The 22,778-nt window shown below is 34.0% G+C and overlaps 2 protein-coding genes across 2 annotated transcripts; one reads left to right on the top strand and one right to left on the bottom strand.

Moving 5' to 3' along the window:
• Window positions 1-5,567: 5,567 nt before the first annotated feature.
• LOC18609418 (RING/U-box superfamily protein) lies at window positions 5,568-7,174 on the top strand. Its single transcript, XM_007044518.3, has one exon. The coding sequence runs from the start codon at window positions 5,931-5,933 to the stop codon at window positions 7,092-7,094; it is 1,164 nt and encodes a 387-aa protein (XP_007044580.2). The 5' UTR covers window positions 5,568-5,930; the 3' UTR covers window positions 7,095-7,174.
• A 1,475-nt stretch (window positions 7,175-8,649) lies between these two features.
• Window positions 8,650-22,072, bottom strand: LOC18609417 (AP-1 complex subunit gamma-2-like). Its single transcript, XM_007044516.3, has 18 exons — window positions 21,700-22,072; window positions 19,819-20,121; window positions 19,506-19,647; window positions 18,350-18,523; window positions 17,683-17,862; window positions 16,888-17,042; window positions 16,695-16,785; window positions 15,890-16,053; window positions 15,388-15,442; window positions 13,684-13,806; window positions 13,497-13,592; window positions 12,444-12,571; window positions 12,121-12,225; window positions 11,749-12,011; window positions 10,840-11,091; window positions 10,582-10,757; window positions 10,072-10,176; window positions 8,650-9,090 (listed from the first exon to the last, which is right to left on the bottom strand). Exons 1-18 carry the CDS (start codon window positions 21,729-21,731, stop codon window positions 8,995-8,997), a joined length of 2,640 nt encoding a protein of 879 aa, XP_007044578.2. The 5' UTR covers window positions 21,732-22,072; the 3' UTR covers window positions 8,650-8,994.
• Window positions 22,073-22,778: the final 706 nt, after the last annotated feature.

Raw genomic sequence — 22,778 nt, 5'->3', positions numbered from 1 at the left:
TGGAAGATGCTTGATGACTACAATCTGCACAAGGCAGCATGTTGATTGGAAGCTCGACCTTGAGTTACTTAAGATTGCAGCATTGAGGAAGTTAGGGCCATATGATTAGTATATAGAATAGGAATATACCTATATGTTATATATAACTAATTAGATTAGAGCCTGAACTTAGTGAGTTTGTTTTAATTTCAATTTATATAAGAAAATAGTATTCTGATTAAAATAGATATTTTTATAAAAGTTTCAAAAGAGTCGTATAAATAATTGAGGACTCTAGGTTAGCAATTCAATCTATTAAAATAAGTTAAGAGAGAGAGGTTAAATTTAGATGAAGTGTGAGGGATATTGTAATCCTAGGCTTATTTAGACTTATTTTTCTCTAATTATTATTATTGTGGTTTTTAGTTTAGTTTATTGTGATTTAGTTTTATTTAATTTTTAGTTTAATTGATTGATTTCAACTGTTTGGATGAGACTAAATTGTTATAATTTTAGTATTTAACAAAATTTTAGATCAATTCTCTATGAGATTGACACTCTACTTATCATTATTTTATCTGTTCGATATATATACTTGAGTGGATAGAAAATTAGACAATACTTGATTTTAGTTAAATTAATATTGTTGCATTTCTAGTTTTAGTTTTAAGTTTATTTAATTTTCAATAGTTCTAAAATTTTATTATTTGAATAAGATTAAGTTATTTTAATTTTAGTACTTAGCAAAAAGATTTTTAGTAATTCTTCGTGGGAGCGAACTTTACTTTTTATTATATTACTTGTTAACGATACATGCACTTGCATGGTAAATCCAACAATACTCTACCTTTTACTTTGGTTAAGGTATAACCAATCACAAGTATACAATAAATGAGATGGTTATAGCTAGAATTCCTCTCAAGGGCTAAGTAGCAAATTAAGGATAATGTTAGGTGAGGAAGAAACATAAGAATTGAAGGTTCAATAAATGATACAATAGAAGACTCAAATTCTTAAAGAGGAGAACAAAAAGTATTGAATGATTGTAGGTGAATTCTTCTCTCAGAATTGTGTTTCAATGTCTTCCAACCTTCATAAATGTGGTGGGAGGTTGTAGTTATAGTTGCTGAAGCATCCAAAGTAGTTGAAGGTGCATTAAATGTGAAAAACGCTATTTTGCACTATGTTTCAAACTCCAACGATCACTATTTATTGATAGATTTTATGATTTATCGATAAATTGCCTTCAATAAATTTCAAAGTCACTTTTATCTATCGCTAGATATAAGTATCTATCAATAGATGCAAGTCAAGGTCCCTTTGAAGTGTTATCGGGTGGCTATCTATCGATAAATGCACGACATCTATCAATAAATGCAAGTCAGGGTCCCTTTAAAGTGTTCTTGGGTGGCTATTTATCGATAGATGTGTAGCATCTATTGATAAATGTTCATAGTCTTTAAGATCCAACTGCCAAAATAACCAAGTATCGATAGATAATCTTCATCTATCCATATATAAGTCTATCTATCGATAGATGAAGAACATCTAATGATAGATGGAAGGTAGATTCTCAATTAAAAGAGTCTTTTTGCTTGTTTTCAATTTAAAGTTCTTACCTTTTTCATTAAAACCTTTCCAAGGACCGTTTAGACTTGTTTGAACATTTAAAAAATAATTTTGATCACTTGTTTGTCAAATCAAAACTTAGAATCAAATGAAACGTTAAATCTAAAAGCTAATACCTTTTATCCATATAGAATTTACAAGATGAAAATAATACTAAGAGATTATATAGATGGATTAAATTCTAATCTTAATCCAATCTAATATACATCTAAATTTAGATATACATAAAATAAATGGATATTTACAAAAATATTCATAACAAAACTTTTCCTAACTTTTTCTTACACTTTTGTTGAAAACTAAGGAAAGTCTCCTCACCTAATGAGTACTCAAGAAAATCACTTTTTTCTTTGAAAAGGTTTAACTGTCAATTAATTCGGTATTTTATGAGAAAGGATCCTATATTAAATCTTTTATTCATTTTTCATTTTTTATTTTTGTTTTCTTTATTTCTTCCTTTCTATCTTTCATGCCCTTTATCCATTTAAAAATTTCCTTTTTGAATTTATCTGTTGTAAATTTTACTTTTTTATTTTTTTTATTTATTGATATCTTAATTTTTACTCTATTTTATTTCATTTTAAAACTATCTCTTAAACCAATCATTTGCAAATTTAAAAACGAAAGGAAATGAAAATACTAAATATTGGAAATATTTCTAAATTCTCCGACACTTATGGTAAAATTTTAGAAATTTCCTCAATTAAGAATTTTCAAGGAAATTATCACTTACAACTTTCTTAAAATTCCACCATTGGTTAATTTCTATTTACTTTCATTTTTTATACCTTTTATTTTTTATTTTTTCTTAAAAATAAAAGAAAACCGTTGATGTTGGAATTTTTTTTCTAAATTTTCCAACACATTTTGTAAAAAAGTTTAGAAATTTTCTTCATTTAGAAATTTTCAAGAAATTGATAACTTTCAACACTTTAAAAATCCCATCATTGGTTAATTTTTATTTACTTTCATTTTTCTTGTTTTTATTCTTTCTCAAAAATAAATAAAATCCTTGTTACCATAAAATCTCTTTAAATTAATACCTTATTAATTAATTGAGATATCATTTAATAGATAAATTAATAATTTATAAATTTATATATTAATTAATAAAAAATTAATTTATCAAGGTTTTTTTAATTTTTTCAAAATATTGAACTTAATACATGTATTGTGTATTGTGATTATACAAATATTATCTAATTAACGAATTATGAATTATCATTATTCCTAACAAGCAAATTATTGAAAATATCATGTGAAATGACAAAAAAGATGAAGTTGAATACGATAGTTCTGTATTGGAGCTCATTTCGCGCAAAGATGCACTCAAAGCAACAATCACATTGTATAATTTTCTCTTGTAATATGAGAACATTATACCAAAGCTTCTTAATGCATTAAAAAAAGTTAAAGATGAGATCCAATGAGACATTAATTTCAAGAAGAAATATATAACATTGGAAACATATTTTACAAAGGCCTCTTAAGTAGAACCTATGTGTTTTGATATATAAAGAGATTATTAATTTATATATCAAATGAGATTTCTGTGTTTTTTTTTAAATATATTATCTTATAAATTTAGCAAATTATTAATTTACCACGTTGGTCCCAAATCGAGACCCATCCAAAATATTATTTAATCAAAGTTATTAATTTATCGAGTATTAATTTATAGAGGTTTTAATGTATTGAAATTTTTTTTTTGAATTCCCAACACTTTTGATAGAATTTTAAAAAAAAATTTCTCACTTAAAAATTTCAAAAAAAAAATTGTCACTTATAAATTTTTTAATTTTCCATCATCAACCACACTCATTTACTTTGACTAACTAAAACTTAAATGATATGCGTATGATGCAAGTAAATAAATGTGACGATGCAATATGTAAATTATTTAAAATGTCATTTTTCACGCATTTTTTTTTTGGTATCCATACATGTTATTATAATTATCTAAGAATATTTTTCTTGTGAAAATAATTATTGGGATTTCCCTAGCACTTATGGTAGCATTCCATAACCATTTTCACCTAAAAAAAGTTTATGAAAATGGCCACTTGTAATTTTTCTAAAATTTCCTTTTTAGGAGGTTTTTTTTCCCTAAATAACTATTATTTTCAATTATTAAATTTTCAATTTGTAAATTTTAATTTTATCATTTTATTATCTTTTAATTACATTTTTAATAATTTCATAAATTTAAATATACAAAAACATAGAAATTAAATAGACAAAATAAAAATGGGGTAAGGCATATACCTCATGTGGGCTTGACCCATGGCAGCTGTGGATGGAGTCGAATTTGCCATTTCCTTCCTCTTCGGATATTTTTTTTTTCCTATTTAACAAAACGACGTCTTTTTGGTGACACTTTATCTAACCACCTCCCCCCTTCCTTTTTTTTTTTTTGATCTTCTTCCTTTCTCAATCCAAGTGCAATTCTCTCCTTTCCTGGTCTTGGATTTGTCTCATGAAGAAAATACTGTATATGGCTATAAAAAAATGTTTTTAAACTTTACAAACGTAATTAAAAAAATGTTGCATGTGTTTTATTTATCGAATTAATTTATTAACTTTTGTTAAATAACCTTAATAAGATTATTATATATATTTATATGACAAACCTTATACTATTATATTAGTATTAAGCTTAACTAGGTTTTACTAATTAAGCTTGCCATTGTTTTCGAGCTTAGCCTAGGCATACTCAAGACCGTCCATATGAAGTTAAAGTATATAATTATTGAAAATTAAAACAATAAAAAATAGTTTTATATTGAAATACATTTGATATTTGAAAAAATGAAGTTTAAATAAAATACATACTAATCTTTTAAAGAGATGTATTACCACACTGGCGCTAGAAGTGGGTCGAGTTTGTAAGGCTTAAGTCGATCCTTTACAACTGTATAAACGTGTTCTTGCACCATTTGCAGGTTATATATGTGGATTGGAATAATCCTGGCTTTTCCTTGATCAAAAGACTAGATTTTACTTGAGTGATCCAAGCTGGAGCTTAAGTAGTCATCAAGAGGAGTCAGGATAGCTTGATTTAATTTACACCCCTAACCGACAAAGGAGGTTTGTTTCCTGGCTTTAGTGACCTTAACATTATTCATAGGCGTCAAAGAAGTTTTTGCTACAGAGACTGGTAAGTAACGACTGCATAAGCAAAGACATTAGAGGGGAGCAACATCTAAGTATGTAAAGCGATTTCCTAACAATCACATCAAGCACTTGGAAGGAAAGAAGCCCTCTGAAGTCAACCATTTTGACAAATCTTTAAGCCTTTAGTCACTAGATTAGATGATAAAAGAAAAGAAACAGTGTATTAATTAATTTCCCCAGGCTCACGCTGGCTGGCTTTTGATGTTGAAAAGATAGGTTTTACTTTTACACTCCTCTCCTACTATTTCTTGTTATTATGAATGGTGTGCTTTGTACCCAGGCCCAATCCCCTTTTCTGTGTCTGCTGGGACGGCTTGAGCGAGCAGGCCTCCCACTGATAAATTAACTGCCGAAAGTTTGTAGGGTCCTTTTCTGTCTTACAGCACGTATAGTACCAAAAATTGAGCCCCAAAACCACAATTCACAAGACAAAATGGCAATCCAAGCTGTGCCTATACCTTTTTCTTTTTTGTTTTTTGTAAAGGGATAATGCCCCCGACATAAATAAACAACTCCTATGCACAACTGCAAAACCCCGAATCATGCTAAATAACTAAACTGCCCCTGATGTTCTCTTTGGTCACCGAGCCTGTCCTCTTTGGAAGCTGCTACCTGCCACACCCTTCCTCCGTCCCTCTATCAAACAAGCAAAGCGTTCCCTTCCTAATATAAAACAATTAAAATCCCTCAATGGACTAAATGGGGTTCATTGCATCACATACTGAATCGACTTATTAAAAATGGGGTTCCACTAGTGCCAAAGTTTTCCAGTTTCTGAGGTAGGTAATCTAAAACCTTGACTCAGTTAAAAGTGTTAGAAGAGTCTTTGCCTTGTGTTCTTGTTTCACCCATCACAAGTTAGTATATTTTTTTTATTATTACCTAGTCTTCTACCTAAGCAATCCTCTTACTTGTAAATCTTAGTCAAGGTTAGATTTTTGTCACACATTATTGGCTGAACTGAGCTGGGTTTGTTGAGGGTGCAAGAAATAATGTGCCCATTGCTTGTTCAGTTTAACTTATGAGCTGGGTTTAATCTCAAAGGAAGCAAGGGAACATGGTTTCCTGAGATTCCATATAGGTGACTGGAGTTAGTTTGATCCAAGAAGGTTGAAGGAACGGGTGTTCTAGCATGCTCATTTCCTAAAATGTCTTGGATACACTCCCAAATCAGGATAAAAGATGGTCCTTTGAGTTACCATCATCACTCTCTACTTTCTTCTTATTCCTCTCCTTCCTCCTCCCCTTCATTGCCTTACAATAGTGATTACCAAAAGCAACTAAACCCTTCATCATCGTCATCTTCAGCTAGTAAAATAAGCCCAGTTGTTTTGTTCATCATAGTTGTTCTTGCTGTTATATTTTTCATATCTGGCCTTCTTCACTTGCTTGTTAGATTTCTCATGAAGCAAAGGTCTCCCTCATCAGTGTCTGAATCCAACAGATACCCTGAATTGTCAGGGTCTGATGCTTTCCAAAGACAGTTACAACAACTCTTCCATCTTCATGATTCAGGTCTAGATCAAGCTTTTATAGATGCTCTACCAGTGTTTCTTTATAAGGAAATAATGGGGTTGAAAGAGCCATTTGATTGTGCGGTGTGTCTTTGTGAATTCTTGGAACAAGACAAGTTGAGATTACTTCCTATGTGTAGTCATGCTTTTCACATAGATTGTATAGACACATGGTTGATGTCTAATTCTACTTGCCCTCTTTGTAGAGGGACCCTTTTCACATCCGGGCTTCCAATTGAAAACCCAGTTTTTGACTTTGAATATCCGAGGGACGAAAATATTTTATCAAGCAATGGCGGAAATGGGGTGTCCCTTGTCCCAAAACCAGCAGAGAATGACATTGGAAAGAGGGTGTTTTCTGTAAGACTAGGCAAATTTAGAAGTTCAAATGATGGAAGAGGAGAAGGAGAAGGAGAAGGAGAGGGTGTATTAAGAGGAGAAGGAGAGACCAGTCGCAGTAATTTGGGTGCAAGGAGATGTTACTCGATGGGGTCATACCAATATGTGGTTGCTGATTCAGACTTGCAGGTGGCTCTATGCCCCAGCAGAGGATGCAATGGTAGTGCTAGAATGAAGCTTGTGAAAGGGAGAAGTGGACAAAATGGGAATTCATCAAATGATGGGGATGTAGAGGGAAAGAAAATCAACATGAGAAGTAAAGGTGAAAGCTTTTCAGTGTCCAAGATCTGGCAATGGTCGTCTAAGAAGGGTAAATTCCCAAGTCCTTCAGATACAATAGGATCTTCCTCTGTTACTGTTGGCTTGCCATGGACTGATAGAAGAACTCAGGTTAAATGAAGTTATTTACTGTTCCTTTGTACGTCATCACATATTCAATGGATCTATACATTAAATAAAGCTTTTCCTTTTAGCGTTTCCTTTCGCTTTTCCTTCAAAGAAAATGATTCTTTACTACCGCTAATGCTGAAATATGCTTTCTTTAATGAGCGTACTTTATGACTGTACAAAATAAAAATGTTGTTACTTCATGGCAAATGGCAATGTCCTTGGTGTGTTCAGTAAAATTCCATTTAGTGCCTAATCTTAAGGCCTTTGTTTTCATCCTATGGACTGCAAATATTGATGCAAGTGATTCCTGGATTTTACTCTCTGCCAACAATATACACCAAAACAAGAATAAAACAGAAAAAGGAAGATAGGAATCACTGTGAAGTCAAATCACGTGGCGCTTTCTCTGAGCGTCTCTGCAGCCTTTTTCATTTTTTTGGGTTTTTTTTCCCTCTTTTTGCTAAGATAAATTCCCTCCCTTTGATCTTGTAAGAGGAACCTTTTTCGCTTTTGTATGATGAGGGCGGTGGGATCCCTAAAAAGTGCTTTGAGGGACTCTTGTGTGTGTGGCCATTATTTGGAAAGTTGACATCTGAGGGAGACACAAGTCTGTGGATTGTGGGGTCATCAGAGTTTTCTATAATCTAATTATAGTCCTCATCTCGTGTTTACCACATAATTAAGTGAAATGTCATGACATGGTAATATCAAATACGGTGTGCTGCTAGCAGCTTTGCATACAGTGTTTTATTCTGATACTTGGAGAATTAAGGGAACATTCATGCAGTTGGAAAAGAATGATATTAACTAAACCCCCAACAACAGTTTTTCATTAAAATGATAGAAAGATAAAATATTTGTTTAATCATAAAAGTTAATTGCATAAGTAAATATGTTTGAGAGATATTTCTATTATTTAAGGCTGATGGTTTGGTGCCCACATATGAATATAGAGAGGCAAGGCATGTGAGACTGGCACATGAGCATCCCAAAAAACATGAAGCGCAGTGCCGAGGAGGAGTGAAATAAGATGACAGCAAGTGAGGGAAAAGTCAAAGGGATGTATGAGCATGACAGGCATGAGGGTTTTGGTGAGCCACGAGATGATAATAATAATAACAACTCCATGAGAGAGAGAGAGAGAGGCACACAAGTCAAAACTTGTACCAAATGCAAATCGGTTCCATGATTGATAGCAAACGTGCATGGGTTATCGAGCTTTGGTGGAAGAATCCAAGGTTTCTTTTATGCTAGTCTTCTTTCTTTTTCCTTGTGCATTTATTTGCCTAATAGACTTCAAGTCTAAGTTAGTGTCCCTCCCTCCCTCCCTGATACCAAGCATATGCGCCTGCTCTTGGGAGATGAAGAGTAAGACCACCCAATACCCATGTGCAATTACTATAACAAATCAATTGTTCAACTATTAACATTTCAGATTTAGTCTAACCATTATCATCCCTTCTTAAGTTAGGTCTCACAAATCCCTCCTTTGCTAATAATGCTTGCTACAAATTAGATTCCCAAGGTCATAAATCCGTGCTTAAAATTGCAACAACAGCACACCTTGTACTCCAAATATAACAAATTTTCTCTTTGTACCAAAGGCAAAATTCAATTCCCACATTCCCGTCGCACAGCCAAAAAAAGGGGTTTATAATAATATACATAAATCACCTAAGAGGAGAAAAATTGTGACCCCATTTAACACAACACAGACCCCAGCAAAATCTCATGCCACTTGCTACACGCTATATGCCCCCGGATACAAGAATTGAAACCAAAGATTGCACTATCACTACAAATGATAACAACCAAGTTTCTCAGATAAAAGAAAGAAAGAAAGAAAGAAAAGGTAGTACATGAATATCTTCAACATCTCCGTAAATCAATGACCAATCAATCTCACAGGTCACAAATCACGAGGGAAATTGCTGATTTGTCCTTCTTCCAAAACGTCTTTGTTGTTCATCTTGTAAGCTATCCTTGTGCGCATTACCAAGGATTTCTGAAAGTATAATACATTTAGGAACTAAGCCTCTGTATAAAAGACACAATGAAAGAGGTGTAGCAGCAACCAAATTATTTATTACATATTGGCATACCACATTAAGAATCTCTTTCCAAACATATGTAGCAAAGACAGATTCACTGTCAATATAAGATATTTTAATTCTTTTCTTTTGCTTCAGTTCTTTTACTTTTTAAAGACAAGTCTCAGCTCTAAACGGTGCTGTTCTGCTACCCAAAGAAAATTAAAAAAAAAAAAACCAAATAATTGGAAAACTAGGTGGTTAGAGACTTGAGGGAAAAAAATTTTCCTGCCTCAAGGTTCCTAGGTACTTGACTTTCTTTTCTAAGGCACAAAAGGAAATCCTAAAATTTAGGGAAATAAATTACAATCACCCCAGACCCTAAACCACTATTGTCTCCTCCATAAAAGAGAAAAAGAAAAATTGCACATACATTTCAAATCTTGGCAATAGTGGAACTACATGCAATACATCAAAAGACAGATACTTGAGTTAAACACTAATAAAAGAAACAAAATAAAGAAGCCCAAAGCATTGATAAAAATTGTGCGAAAACAGCTTCGTCGACTGACACTAGAGTCTACCAAGTGCTTAAACCCCTATGATCAGAAGTAAAAATTTGCTTTTGAATGATAAAACAACAAAATAGCATCACAAAAAGCCGAGTGGAGGATGGGTATATAGAGGACAGAGAGCATCATCATCATTACCGTAAAGCAACTTTAACTGATGGTAAAACAACTTAATATATGTGACAATATACTGAAGCTTTCTTAGTTTTTTTTTTTTTTTTGGTACAAAAGGGAGTACTATGACTCGAAGCAAGGATCTCTATCCATATCCCATCCCATCCTCACAACTTGGACTTAGCCCAAGTGGTATCTAAAGCTTTCTTTTGCTAAGTCCTGAGATTCAGAATTAGTAACATTAAGATCAATAAAACTCAGTAAACATACCTTCCCGTGTTGGCTATTAGTGACTTTCAAATTTTGTGTGATGGAACCATTACCACTTGCAGGCAAAGTATTGCTGCTGGCTGGATCCAAGTGCAACTGAAGAAACTGCAGATTTTAGAAGCAGCAAAGAATATCAGCATTACAAAGAATAGAATATGCAAAGCCTAACAAAAACTATAAAATAAGATTTACAAACTTCAATAACCTTTTAAGGAACATACAGTATTATAAATTTTTTCAAATTAATGAAGCCTAGATTTAGGAATACTACATACAAGGCTAAATAAAATAAGTATTCTTCAGGGAAAAAGAGAATAATCAGTGAGGACAGGCCCTAAGTTACAAAGTTCTTTGATTTTCGCATAAATCAATGATAAATAAAGCAACATAGGCAAAAAGTGATGATGCAAAATCTACCTCTAACAGATGGCAGTGAAACCCAATTATAAATTTCTATACTATAAGCACACCAAGTAACAGCAAGCTCTGTAAACAACCATCTTGAGTTACCTTTGGAACTGCAGCCTGGAAAAGAAAATCATTATAAACATTTGGTGATAGATTTGTAAAAGTAGCCTGGATCAACGTTGTTTGTGGGTTTCCTGGTTGCTTTGAGAAATTGAACGTCATCCTTAAGGAGCTGCTCTCATATACAACTAGAGATGGATAAGCTGGACCATTTTCCTCTGCCCAAAGAAAAGAAAACTATAACTACTTTGTCAACTACAAATCCACAACATCTGCCAAACAGGGTTCCAAAAATTTTACCATGCTTTTGAGGACTGGGGCCAAACCCATCCAATAAATCCATCATTGAAGCAGCACTCGCAGGAGAAGTGGCATTTGGAGAAAGTAAGGAAAGCGATGTGAGGCCATTTAAGTTAGCAAGTGGTGCTTTATTGTCTTGGCTGGAGGATAATATGTCAGAAGTAGATGAGCTGCTTTGTGCAGGAGGCAATGTTCCAAGTGACAAAAGATCCAGCAGAACATCTGTACCAGCTTTTGGAGGCTGACTTGTGCCTAAACAGTCAGAATAAAATCAAGCTCTTTTAATCAACAGGAAAGAAGTGATAAGTCACTGAAAATTATTCACTTTTAACAGTGAACGAAACATCTAAGATTTTTATCCCATGCAATACAAAGTTCTCTTTTTGGAATGATGGCCATAAAAACAATGACTAAGAAATAACTTCTTTTCTTTGGCGTTGTTACACTCTCAAAACAAATGTCAATTTAAGTAATTATTCAAGGTAACCATCATCATATCCATTATACATTCAAAACCAATTTGGAATTCCAAATTATAATTATAGGAAATCAAATTTAAAAAGTAATTTTATTATGTTCTTCTATAGAACAGTCCAAATAGTTGGTTTGAGTCACAAAGTTTAGAGCCTACTGATTTCAATCAACAGGTGTTTGCCTGAAATAGTCTCCTCTATGATTATCAGATATAGATGATTAATTCTCATCAAGTCAGAGATCCATAAAATGGATGAAACACCAAATATGTGGATCTTGAACAGACTCATTACTCTGAAATGCTAACTTCCAAAATTTACACTGCAAAATCCTAAGAGCTTGAACAATAAGGTCGTTCAAAACAGAAGCATGCTTGAAAAAAAAAATTTACTCCTCAAATGTTTCTCAAGATGCACAACTATGGATTCAACTAACCTGATGGTGCTGAAGCTGGTGATAAATCAACACCAAGAAGATCCTGAAGAAAATCACCACCAGAAGAACTAGGTGCAGGGACATCATCTGAACTTAGGTCAAGTAAGTCTGCAATAGGAGCTGCAGCTGGTTTAGCAATTCCATTTGGAAGATTACGTGGTGCCCCAGTGGAAGAAGTTGAAACAGCTGATGGCAAGGAGCCAGCCCTCCTTCCACTGAAAGTTGCCTCATCCAAAACTGGCATCCTTTCAACCAGTGCAGATCTATACAAATTTATCCATCAGCTATGTAATTCATAACCATACCACAATGCGGGAAACCATCTAAAAGCTAATGAGGTAAAACACAAAACAACTTTTCTAAATCATATACCTAATGTTCTGATGCTTCTGAAGAATACAATTAAATTCAATAGATCGTTGCTGCAACTCAAGCACAAGGTTTCCTTTGTTTTGGACAATTATATCCCTGATCCTCCTGCAGATAGCAATCAATGAAAATTTATCATTTTCGTGCCATATAAACATATAAGAAGAAATTCTACAACTAATTAATGCATAAATTTCACAATAATTAGGATGGTAAAACCAAATTGCCAAGATCATTTAACCCCTACACCAAGCTAAGAGGCCAGTGGAAACATATAATCATGGGGAATGAGTGTGATAATGCATGCTGGCAAAACATTAACATACTCTGAACAAGAAGGAAAACGAGAAGAGAGCTTCAACAGAGCAATCAAAGCCATCGCTTTAGTAGTGAGATCAGAACTATGACGCTTAACAGCAACCTCTATGGCATCCACAGCATCAGACTCTGTTACCTGCTTAGGAAATAAAAAATGACTGAAGTCAAACAGTATTGGAACATGCAGAGTGATAGGTCTAAAAGTTCAATTTAGTTAATGCAGCCATTGGACAAAAGAACAGGACCCTGACATGGAGGACTTTCAGCTCAGCAAAAAGCAAGTTAAGAATCAAATTAGTTTAACAATCATCCTGGATTTATGTGAGTCCGCAGAAAAGACCCAGAGTGACAAAGCACTCCATTGCATGACTCCTGTTATTTCATCTGATTGCAAGCAAACTCATAATATTTCAACCAGCAATAACAGAAAAAATACTTAAACAAGAAATTTTGAATAAAAACAGAAGGTACATTGAAATTCCTTGTAAAGAAGGGAATTGAATGGTTCCTTCCCCATTTCTAGATCTGCAAATCACATCGTCCGTAAGTCCAAAATCAAGCCATACTTGGTATTAGATTATTTTGATTAATTTTATCTTTAGAATAGATTTATCCCTCAGTAGCCAAAATGAATTTGATTGTTATAAAACAAACTTCAACCAGGAAATATTTCAGTTATAACCACTCTAAATGAAAATGAAAACTCCGAAAGAAAAATCTAGAAAATTCACTATTTGATGAAGCAAAAGGAATAGCTTCCATGTTCTTTACTACCAGTTAAACAAACAATTGATTACTGATTCCCTTTACAGCTGATCAATTACTTTTAAATTCAATTTAACAGCAAACATGGCATAAGTCTTGAAGTCATAAATTTATGAAAATCTTTGCAGAAAAGGTCCTAATCAACTTTCTTCAATTAGAAGCTTCCCTATACATACTCAAGTTCATATAACACAGCCTATTACCTGGCTGGCATTTCCCTTTTTCTGACAGTGTAGAAGCACAACATGTAGACAGTAAGTGCATGCAAACTAATCCATGGATAAGGATGCACTTACAGTTATTGGGTCTTCAATATCAAGCATCCCAATATTATTCACCAACATGTCACCATATTCACCAATACACCAAACTGCCACTCGAACAAGTGTTTCCTAACGGAAATATCAATATGCATTTGAATAATTAAGCAGATAAAGAGTATCAAATTCAGACAGATATAACATCCAAAATAACAAAAAATACCTGTTCTGTTGATGTTTGCAATGCTCTGTACAATGCCCTGACTGTATATCCATGGAGGTCAGTAGCATTACTTATGACAACAATAAGGGCATGCCAGACTTCATCTTTTACAAAATTTCCAGCCTACCAAGCAAAGGATAAATATCAGTACTCTTGGAAAAAAAAATATTTAATAGAAACGTTAAAAGAGCTACAAAGATAATTAACAAATGTGGCAGTTCCCAAAAAATGGTAAAGGTTCATCCTCACTCCCTTTTTCTCTCCTAACTAAAATTTTGTTTAGTAGAAACAAGAATAGAAATCCAGCAGATCGTGGAGATTCTCACACTAGGCAAGGGAAAAGAACAAGCGTTCAATCAGTTACTTGAATGTTTGTGGCCAATGGCCCAATTTTTTTATTGACACTTTAGTTTCATCAATAAAATGTGAAAACATAGACATAGCAAAATGCAAATATAGTACCGGGTAAGATAGACACTGGCTTACATCCCATTTCCCACACTTCCCAGCAAATTATAATGCCTATTCTTCCGAATTTTCGCCCAATTTATTTTTGCCTTCTTTAATCATCCATCTTCATCTATAATATAGTTTTTAATAAAAAAACCTTCATATGGTCTACATGCATTAATCAGCGACTAAACTACTAACTTTCACAGGGTTCCAAAAGTGTTTGCTTTTCTGTTATGCCCTAGGTCCCAAAACCACTAACCCAGCAACTTTTCCAGATCCAAACCACTGGTCTTGATTAAGCTCAAGTTATTAGTAGTGGTGGCTTGAAGCCTCATATGGATTTCAATAATTTCGTCAATCACATTCCTAAATCCTAATTGACATAGAAAGAGCATCACAACCCTCCCCACTGAAATCCTTCATATTTTCATTGGGTCATACTTTACAATTATAAGTAAAACCAAAAGGACCAAGACCATACCAGCAGCCAACCAGACTACAACATGATCTAAATACCATATGCAATGGCCCAGCAATGTTTCAGGCCTAAACCACCAATTCTTAAAAGTAAAAAGCTTAAAGTCAAGTTGTTAAAAGTGAGTAACTAGAAGCCTTATGCGGTTTTCATTAATGCTATTTACTCCTATCTGATGGAATATTCCACTTCAGCCTTTTATAGTTCATTCACTCAAAAGCAACAAGCAGCAAAAGTAATAGCTGAGACAGGTTCAACCACTAGGTTTAACTTGAAAAATCAAGCGGATGGACTTATGCAGATTGACAGCGAACTTGGCATCACTTGGCCAACATTACACAAAAAAGAAGCATTAATATTGCAAATTATTTTTATAAACTATCACTTAAATGATGCAAGCATGTATTTCTCTTTTGTTTGCAAGGATTAAAACACAACAAGGTCATAATGTTCAACAAAGAAGGTTTGTAATCAAATGAGCAAAGATGAAGACAAAATTTACACCTTTAACTAATGGACTGACATGCAAAACATGAGATAATCATGAATCAACAATTAAAACGATAAGCATCGATGAAATGATAATGTAACAAACAATAGTAAGAAAATGTAAAGTATTGCAAGACCTACTCAAAGGAACAAAGACAGCAATGGATGCAACTCAAACAAGAGAGAATATAGTCACGAAAGAGGAACATGGACAGGGATGAATACAGTGGAATACAATAATTAAAGCATCTTTACTGCTAAAATGATGCTATGAATGACAACAATACCTCAGAAAGAACTTTGAGCATCTGATCAATGTACCAAATCTTCTCTGGGGAAAACCTGAGGCAACAAAAATGATTGTTAATGGACAAAACAATGCTGCAAAGAACTTCCCAAACAAATCTTTCAGCATACTGTCACCATTCAACAGAAAAAGGTTGCCCAATTAACCACAAGAAAAATATCATCCAACATAAAGAGATAAGTAAAAGGAACTTCTATAAATTAATAAAGCAAGCAATCCATTAAAATAGACAAGATCAAATCAATTATGTGAAATAACTGCCTTCTCCAGGAGTAAGAACCAACCCTTTTAAACTGTCCTAAAAAATGGGGTTGGAGGAAGAAGAATACATGGCATATACAGCTACATACATCTATGTATGCATGTACATATCTAAGCACATACACGCAATATATGAAAGTACTGAGCCAAGACAAAGCATAGCAGACATTAAAAGCTAAAGTAGCACTTCTCATGTAACTAACAAATAGTTTATAACTTACTTTTCAACGAGGGAGCAAATCTTGGCAGTAAGATCTCCCTTAAATTCTTGATCGCTTACTTCCAAATATTCAATTAGCTCTTTTGTCAAAGGCTTCACATTGTTTTCATTCACTAGCAGGTATACAAGTTCAAGTGCCCTTTTCTGAATTGAAGCATCTGAATCCTGGAAAAAGAAAATGTCAAATCAAAAACTTCTTTAGTTGCACATTAGAAAACCAACTTTTTGACACTAATGGCACTTCATCATTAAATCAGAGTCCACGTCAAAAGCAACTAAGAAAATGCTGGAAACTCTTTTTTATTGGATAGAGTACCAAGGATCAAACATAGGATCTCTACCCAATTCCTACTCCACCCCAACCCTGATTCAAGCCCAAAGGGCAATGCTGGAAATAGCTACAGCTCTAAAAATTGAATCCCTATATATCTGTCCAAATATCAATCAAAACACAAGGAGAGTAACCAACCAAATATATATATCATAGCAGTCACATATAAGACAACTTAAGGATTCCCTAAGATAAAACATAAAAATAAAAAGAAGAGAGACAGCTTAGAGGGTCTTTACCCTTAAGGTCAAAAATAAAAGATCCAGTGATATCCATATAGAGAACTAGTCCTCACTGCTTTAGCAAGTAATAAGAGAGTCTTTATCCCTCACATATGGGATACATCAAAGGTAGCAATAAATAACAGAACCAGAGAATCAGGAAACCAAAGCTGAACTCCTTGAGTGAGCAAGAATTAAATCAGAAACCTTTTTGTGAATCATCAAACATGAAATTAAATATCCTCAGCCAATACCTTTACACATTCCAAAATTGTTGCCCTGTGCCTCTGCACCGCTTGAGCATCCACCATCATAGCCTTCATAAGCATGTTTAAAGCAACATATCTGAAAAAATGTGCAAGGTTCAGTTTCATAATATAATAGATCAACAAGGAAATAGAGTAGCAAGAGACATACAAAATCAAGATAACATTTGAAAGAGTTTACCTAATATTATTGTCACGATTTGACAAGAATCTTCCCAGGATATTAATAGCAAGCACACGTAAACCACCATTATCTTCAATGCTCATGATGGTTTCAACACATTCATAAAGAATAGCATTTCCTGCATTTTTGTTTGACTCGGTTTTCGTTGCCACCTAAGGGGAAAAAGAAGCAAATTCCATAAACAAAAACGAGATCTAACACTGTCAAATCAGTAGACAAAGGAAAACCTTAACCTCATCAAGAGATGAAATGTTGTTGAAACCATGAAAGGAGTTCTCTGCAACATTTTTAGCTTCTACTTTTATTGCCAGAAATCAGCTTTTGAAGCAATATCCAATATACCCCATATAGTATACCATATTAGCAATGAATATGCCCCGACCAATTTCATTGAGGTTGTTCTCATGAGCAGGAGCAAGATTTGAGTGGAATATCCAATGTATTTTCTACAAGGACAGAACTTGTATACTTTCATCATGCAATACCATCTTATATCATATTATGAAACAATAAATCCCATTCCTTCAATAAAGCAATCTTTTTTTTTTTTTTGCTTTCACAACAGTTTTTTCAGAACCTTCACTAAGAAAATCTGGTGTAGTACTGCCATAGGCATGCACATGAAATTTACAGCAAAAGAAAGAGATGCAAACAAAAACCCTAATGTCGTTACTAATTGGTGAGATAAACAATAAATATATAGAATATTCATCATCCTTAAATACTTCTTTCAGGACTTTGAAGATATTACGATAAAAATAGATAGGTCACAGGAAAAACAACACAACTGACCTGAGCCAGTATGTCATTCATACAGTCACTAGCATCAGCATCTCCCTGACCCAATATCCGCAGAAGTTTCAGCAATCTTATATGAAGAAAGGGATCTGTAATGCCAGCAATGTCATACTCAGGTGCATAGGGACTGTTCGCAATATCCCTCAGAGTTTTGACCAAACCATCAGTACACTTCTGCAATGATGATTAAAGAAGTTATTATCACAATTAGAAAGCTGACCACATATCCATTTTGACAAGTGAACATGGTAGTTCTTCCTCTGTTAATGCATGACTCTAAACCTAAACAAGTTCATGACTCCTACATGACTCCTACAGAAACCAAATTGCAAAATTAGCCTGAAGAATGTATCTTAGCACCAAGAGATACCCCAAAGTTTAGGACAAAACACCAGTAAACTTGATCCTTTTTCTCAATCCTTTTGATAGTCAGTACTCTTCAGCCAGAAACAGTATAAAAGGATTGCTGGCAAAGTAGACTGCTATGCCAGCATAGACTCTCCAAGAAAACCAGAGCAGGAACTAAATATTTACAAAAATTTTGTTCATGATACCTTTTTTCCGCATGGGCAAACAAGCATAGCAAAAAATTTATGCACTCAATAGAGTTTTGTATTTCTGATACTATAGCTATGTACTAAAAAAGCCATAACCAATTTACCTTTCTAAAATATTCAAGGGCTTCTGAACTGACTTTACATAGATCTGTACAAAGTTGAACTCCTGTTATTAGGACTCCATGATGCTTTTCTTTAAGTAGGGAAGCAGCAGGATTTATAAAGTTTTCTGCCAGGTCTGGAACTTTCTTTATGATCCGTATGGAGCACAATGCTGCCTACAAACAACAAATAGAGTCAACAGGAGTTAGAGATTGACGAGCACTAAAGAAAATGAAAGATAACCTACAAATTATCAAATAATGTGCACAATGTGAATTCATAACCAAACAGCACTTGCTAGGGGGGAAGGAAAAAAAAATCAGGAATTGCAGTCAGTGCGCAGAAGAAAATGAAAGATAACCTACACTTTACCATATCATGTGCATGATAAGAATTCATAACCAAACACCACTTGCTAGGGGGAAAAAAGAAGAAAAAAAGCAAGAAACCTGTTTAGTGAAATCAATACTTTCATATACAAATGAGTAATTGTAGATGAACCAATTTAGTACATCAGAAAAATGCCTTCACAGAATTGCTGGCAAAGGGTAAATAGATGTCTTTCCCTCAAACCATCAAACAGGCAAAATTGAAGTTTGACTTTCTTGGAGTCACTACAACATCAGACTCAGGGGGTAACGTATGTTGGCATTTTCCCTTGAATGACTATATGCTGCAAATTCTTCTGTTTACGATAAAAGGACAAAGAAATATCCAGATTTCATAAAAATAGCTGCCATATGAAGATTGCAGAATATCATTCAACAAATATCACACTATCTATGAGGTAGTAACATACTTACATCACATAGTTGAGGTCTCAGTCTTATGGCATATAGTACTTAATCATGAAATTACATGGATGTTTTTAACCTTTGTATTGACAAAATTACAAAGGCATTATTAGAAAGAAATAAAGAACACAAACCATAAACCTTGGAATGCTCATCAAAACAACTCAAAACTTTCCAATTCCTGTAGAAGAAAGGAGGTTGGAGAAGTTGAAATTTTTTAAGAGGGATACTCAGTAAGGTTTAAGCATAAGAAATTCACAAATTCTGGAGTCCAGCGGCCTCCTTTTCCTCCTTTACTTTACATCTCACCAAAATCAGAATCTGTGGCTTACAGGACCTTAAATAAAGAGTAGGACACACTTACCTTCTTCCGGATATTTGGATCTCGAAACTGCAGCAATCTTTCTACTTCTGGTGCAAGATCACGGGCCATTTCTGCTGAACAAATATTTCCAAGAGCACAAAGAGCAAGTCCTACAATATACTGGTTTGAATGATTGAGATCTCTTTGTAAAAGTTAAGGTTCCAGCAAAGTAAAGTAAATATGTCCATTTTCTTAATTTTACCCTAGTAATACCACATAATCAGGGACAACGCTATTCCTCCAGAAAAGAAATGATAAAAGGGAAAAGGAAATGGGAACAAATTAAGCTTGAGAAAGTCTACACATAGGATACTGCTTTAATGAGTTTGTGACCAACATCAGAACTTCTTGTCTTTCATCAAGAAGCAACATAAGGCCAAGATACCCAATCCTCTTCTCCGGAAATCCAGCAGATGCAATCAACTTCAGGCACTCCATTTGGCCAAAATGAGTGGGATATCCAAGCATTTGAATAAACATGAGCTTTGCCAGGTTACGGTGCCTATAATCTTGATCATTTTCATTAATTGCAGCACGAATTGCAGCACACTCTTTCCTTACAACAGCACGTTCTTCTGCTGCAGTTTTGCATGCTCGTATGGCCCGTATCATGTCCCTGCATTGAGCAGTAAGTTTGACCATTTTTAATTAGTGTGCATATAGTCAATTCAATCATTTAGATTCATCAGCATTACTTAGGACAGAAAATGCACAAAAGATGTCTTACTCACTAATCAGATTCAGGCAGTTTTAAGCAAAAATGAAATTATACCATTGATAGAAAATCATTAAAGGAAAAAAAACATTCTGAGTAACCAACCATATGTCCTGACTGAAAAGAAACTTTCCATACTAGGATGTGAGCATTAATGGTCCCCTTTCCTTTTTTTTTTTCCTATAAAAAACTTATATAGCTTACAGACCCCTTTTTCCAAATATAAACAAACAGTTCTTGTCAACAATTTCCTGAACATGAAATATTCACAGATGCTTATGAGAGACGAGAACATATATTTCCAGTTACTAGTTAGTTCCTGAAAAGCAACACTCACTACTGATCAGTCCATATGGGAAGCCACTCAAGAATAAAGTTATCTAACGAAAAAAGACAAGGAGATCAAAATCTTCAAATCCATGAAATATGGGTGAATCCAGTAATCTAATGCAAAGTACTGACTCAGAAGTTCCATGACAGCGTATGGAGATTATCATTCACAACCAGATCTGCCAACCAGATTCTTTTGCTATCTCAAATTTTTTTAATGGTGTTAAACCTAAATAGAGACAAATACAACTATTAGGTTCCATTGCAACAGACACAGGCACCTTCTACAATCACCTAGCAGTCTCCCTGAGGAAAAATGAAAAGAAAAGTAATCTAATTTTACAAGCTGTGCCTAAAAGTGTTATAAGTTGTACAAATCAGTTTTGACATACAACCAACAGAATAACAAGTACAACCATGTAACCAAGTTATTCAGATTGTACTTCAGGTAACCATATTGGACTGGATACTTACATACATGACTACCTATGACTGTATGTTATATTTAAATTACCACTCTCTCAAACTATTGCCACTACTTACTCATGTTTAAAAGTTCAACATAGCGTAGTATCAAAATTCCAAGAATAAACTGCATAACTTTCATTTATAGAATGCAAGAAGAGGAGAAAGTAAGGCTGTTAGTACTAAACCAGCCAATAGATTGGTTTCCCTCTAGAAAATAGGACCTTCTGGCACCAATGCTATTTGGCGCATCATTTCATACTATCAATATTCATGAAAAACAATAGATCAAGCCACTCTTAAACCAATCACTGAATGGGTTCGTCTTAACTGCAGACATTTCTACATTTTCATCAATAGTTGCAACTAACTCAAAGCACATCAAGAAGAAAAGGCAAAGCCAACTCGAAGAACCAAATTATGAAACCAAAACAAGTTGACGAACTCCACTTAGCTCTAAATTCAGATGCTATCACCTCTTAAGTTGTACAAATTATAACCGAACTCACATAATTTCAACCACGGCAATCAAAACAACCACAATTGAACCAAACCCCAGCTCTTTTAATCATAAGACCAATCAATTCAATTTAAAAAATAACGTGTTCTTGATCTGATTTTCAAATTAAAAGGAAAAGGGAGAAATTAAAAGAAGAAATGGTAACAGTAGAAACTGGAGCTCACCGTAGACGGGTACCGGACGAGAAAGGATTCATAATTGGGTCCAGGGTTGAAGCTTTGTAGAGAGCTCAAATCAGATCCAATCAAATTAAAACTAAAGCAAATGCTGAGACCAAATCAATCGACAAATTCACCCCAACGGAATTAAATCGATTTTGTTTCCCGATTCTAAGAATCTGTAATTCAAGATTTAAATGTTGGAATTGGGAGATCTAAGAAAGAGAACCCAACAGAGATTTGGATCTGAGCGACAGAGAAACGAAGTCTCCGTTTTCCTTTTCTTTTCTATTTCCCAGTGACGATGAAAATGCTGGCTGGTTCATTTGTCTTTGTAAAAAAAACACAAAACGAAACGGGAACTGGGAAAGGAAAAAAGAGAGCACTCAAATTTTCATTTGCGACTTGCGACTGATGGGTGGATCCCCCGCGGGTAACATGAAAAAATGACTCGAGATCTGCTATTGGGTCAAATTTACTTATTTCATCTTCGGCTTCATGTTGTTACGGGTCAAGGCGTGATTTCATTGGCCTGTGAAATGTTTGTAAATGACGGCCAAGGAACGAAGTCGATGTCCACTTATTAAACGTTTTTCCTTCCTCTTTTATTTATTTATTTATTTATTTATTGTTTAAGACTGTCATTGCACCCAATTTTACTATTTTCACAAGTGATGGGCTCACGATTTGGAAAATTACAGCTACCACCTCCGGATTTGTTTTCTTACTATTACAATAAAAGGTTTTGATAATAATATTAGCAATTTTTTCTTAATTTATTATCTCAAAATCTCTTTTATGGATAAACATTTACATATATCTATACCAGTGATATTATGAAGGGTAGGTTTGTTTTATAAGCAAAAAGGATATAACACTTAAAAAAATCACCTTTCAAAAAAAATTTTAAAAATCTCTTAAATAAATTTTTTATTCTTTCATCGTATTAAATCAAACTCTTATGCTTCCAGGATTATTAATTAATTAACGTTGGTCAAAACATCATTTGTAATTTTATGCCACTCAGTGATGAGATTTCATAATAGACGGCGACTTAATATGATTACATGATCATGTGGTATTTT

This window comes from Theobroma cacao, chromosome 2 (assembly GCF_053813885.1).
Source record: "Theobroma cacao isolate CCN51 chromosome 2, ASM5381388v1, whole genome shotgun sequence".
NCBI classification, from domain to species: domain Eukaryota; kingdom Viridiplantae; phylum Streptophyta; class Magnoliopsida; order Malvales; family Malvaceae; genus Theobroma; species Theobroma cacao.
Note: the sequence above shows the minus strand (reverse complement) of the source record. Positions and strands in the feature narration are given on the sequence as shown.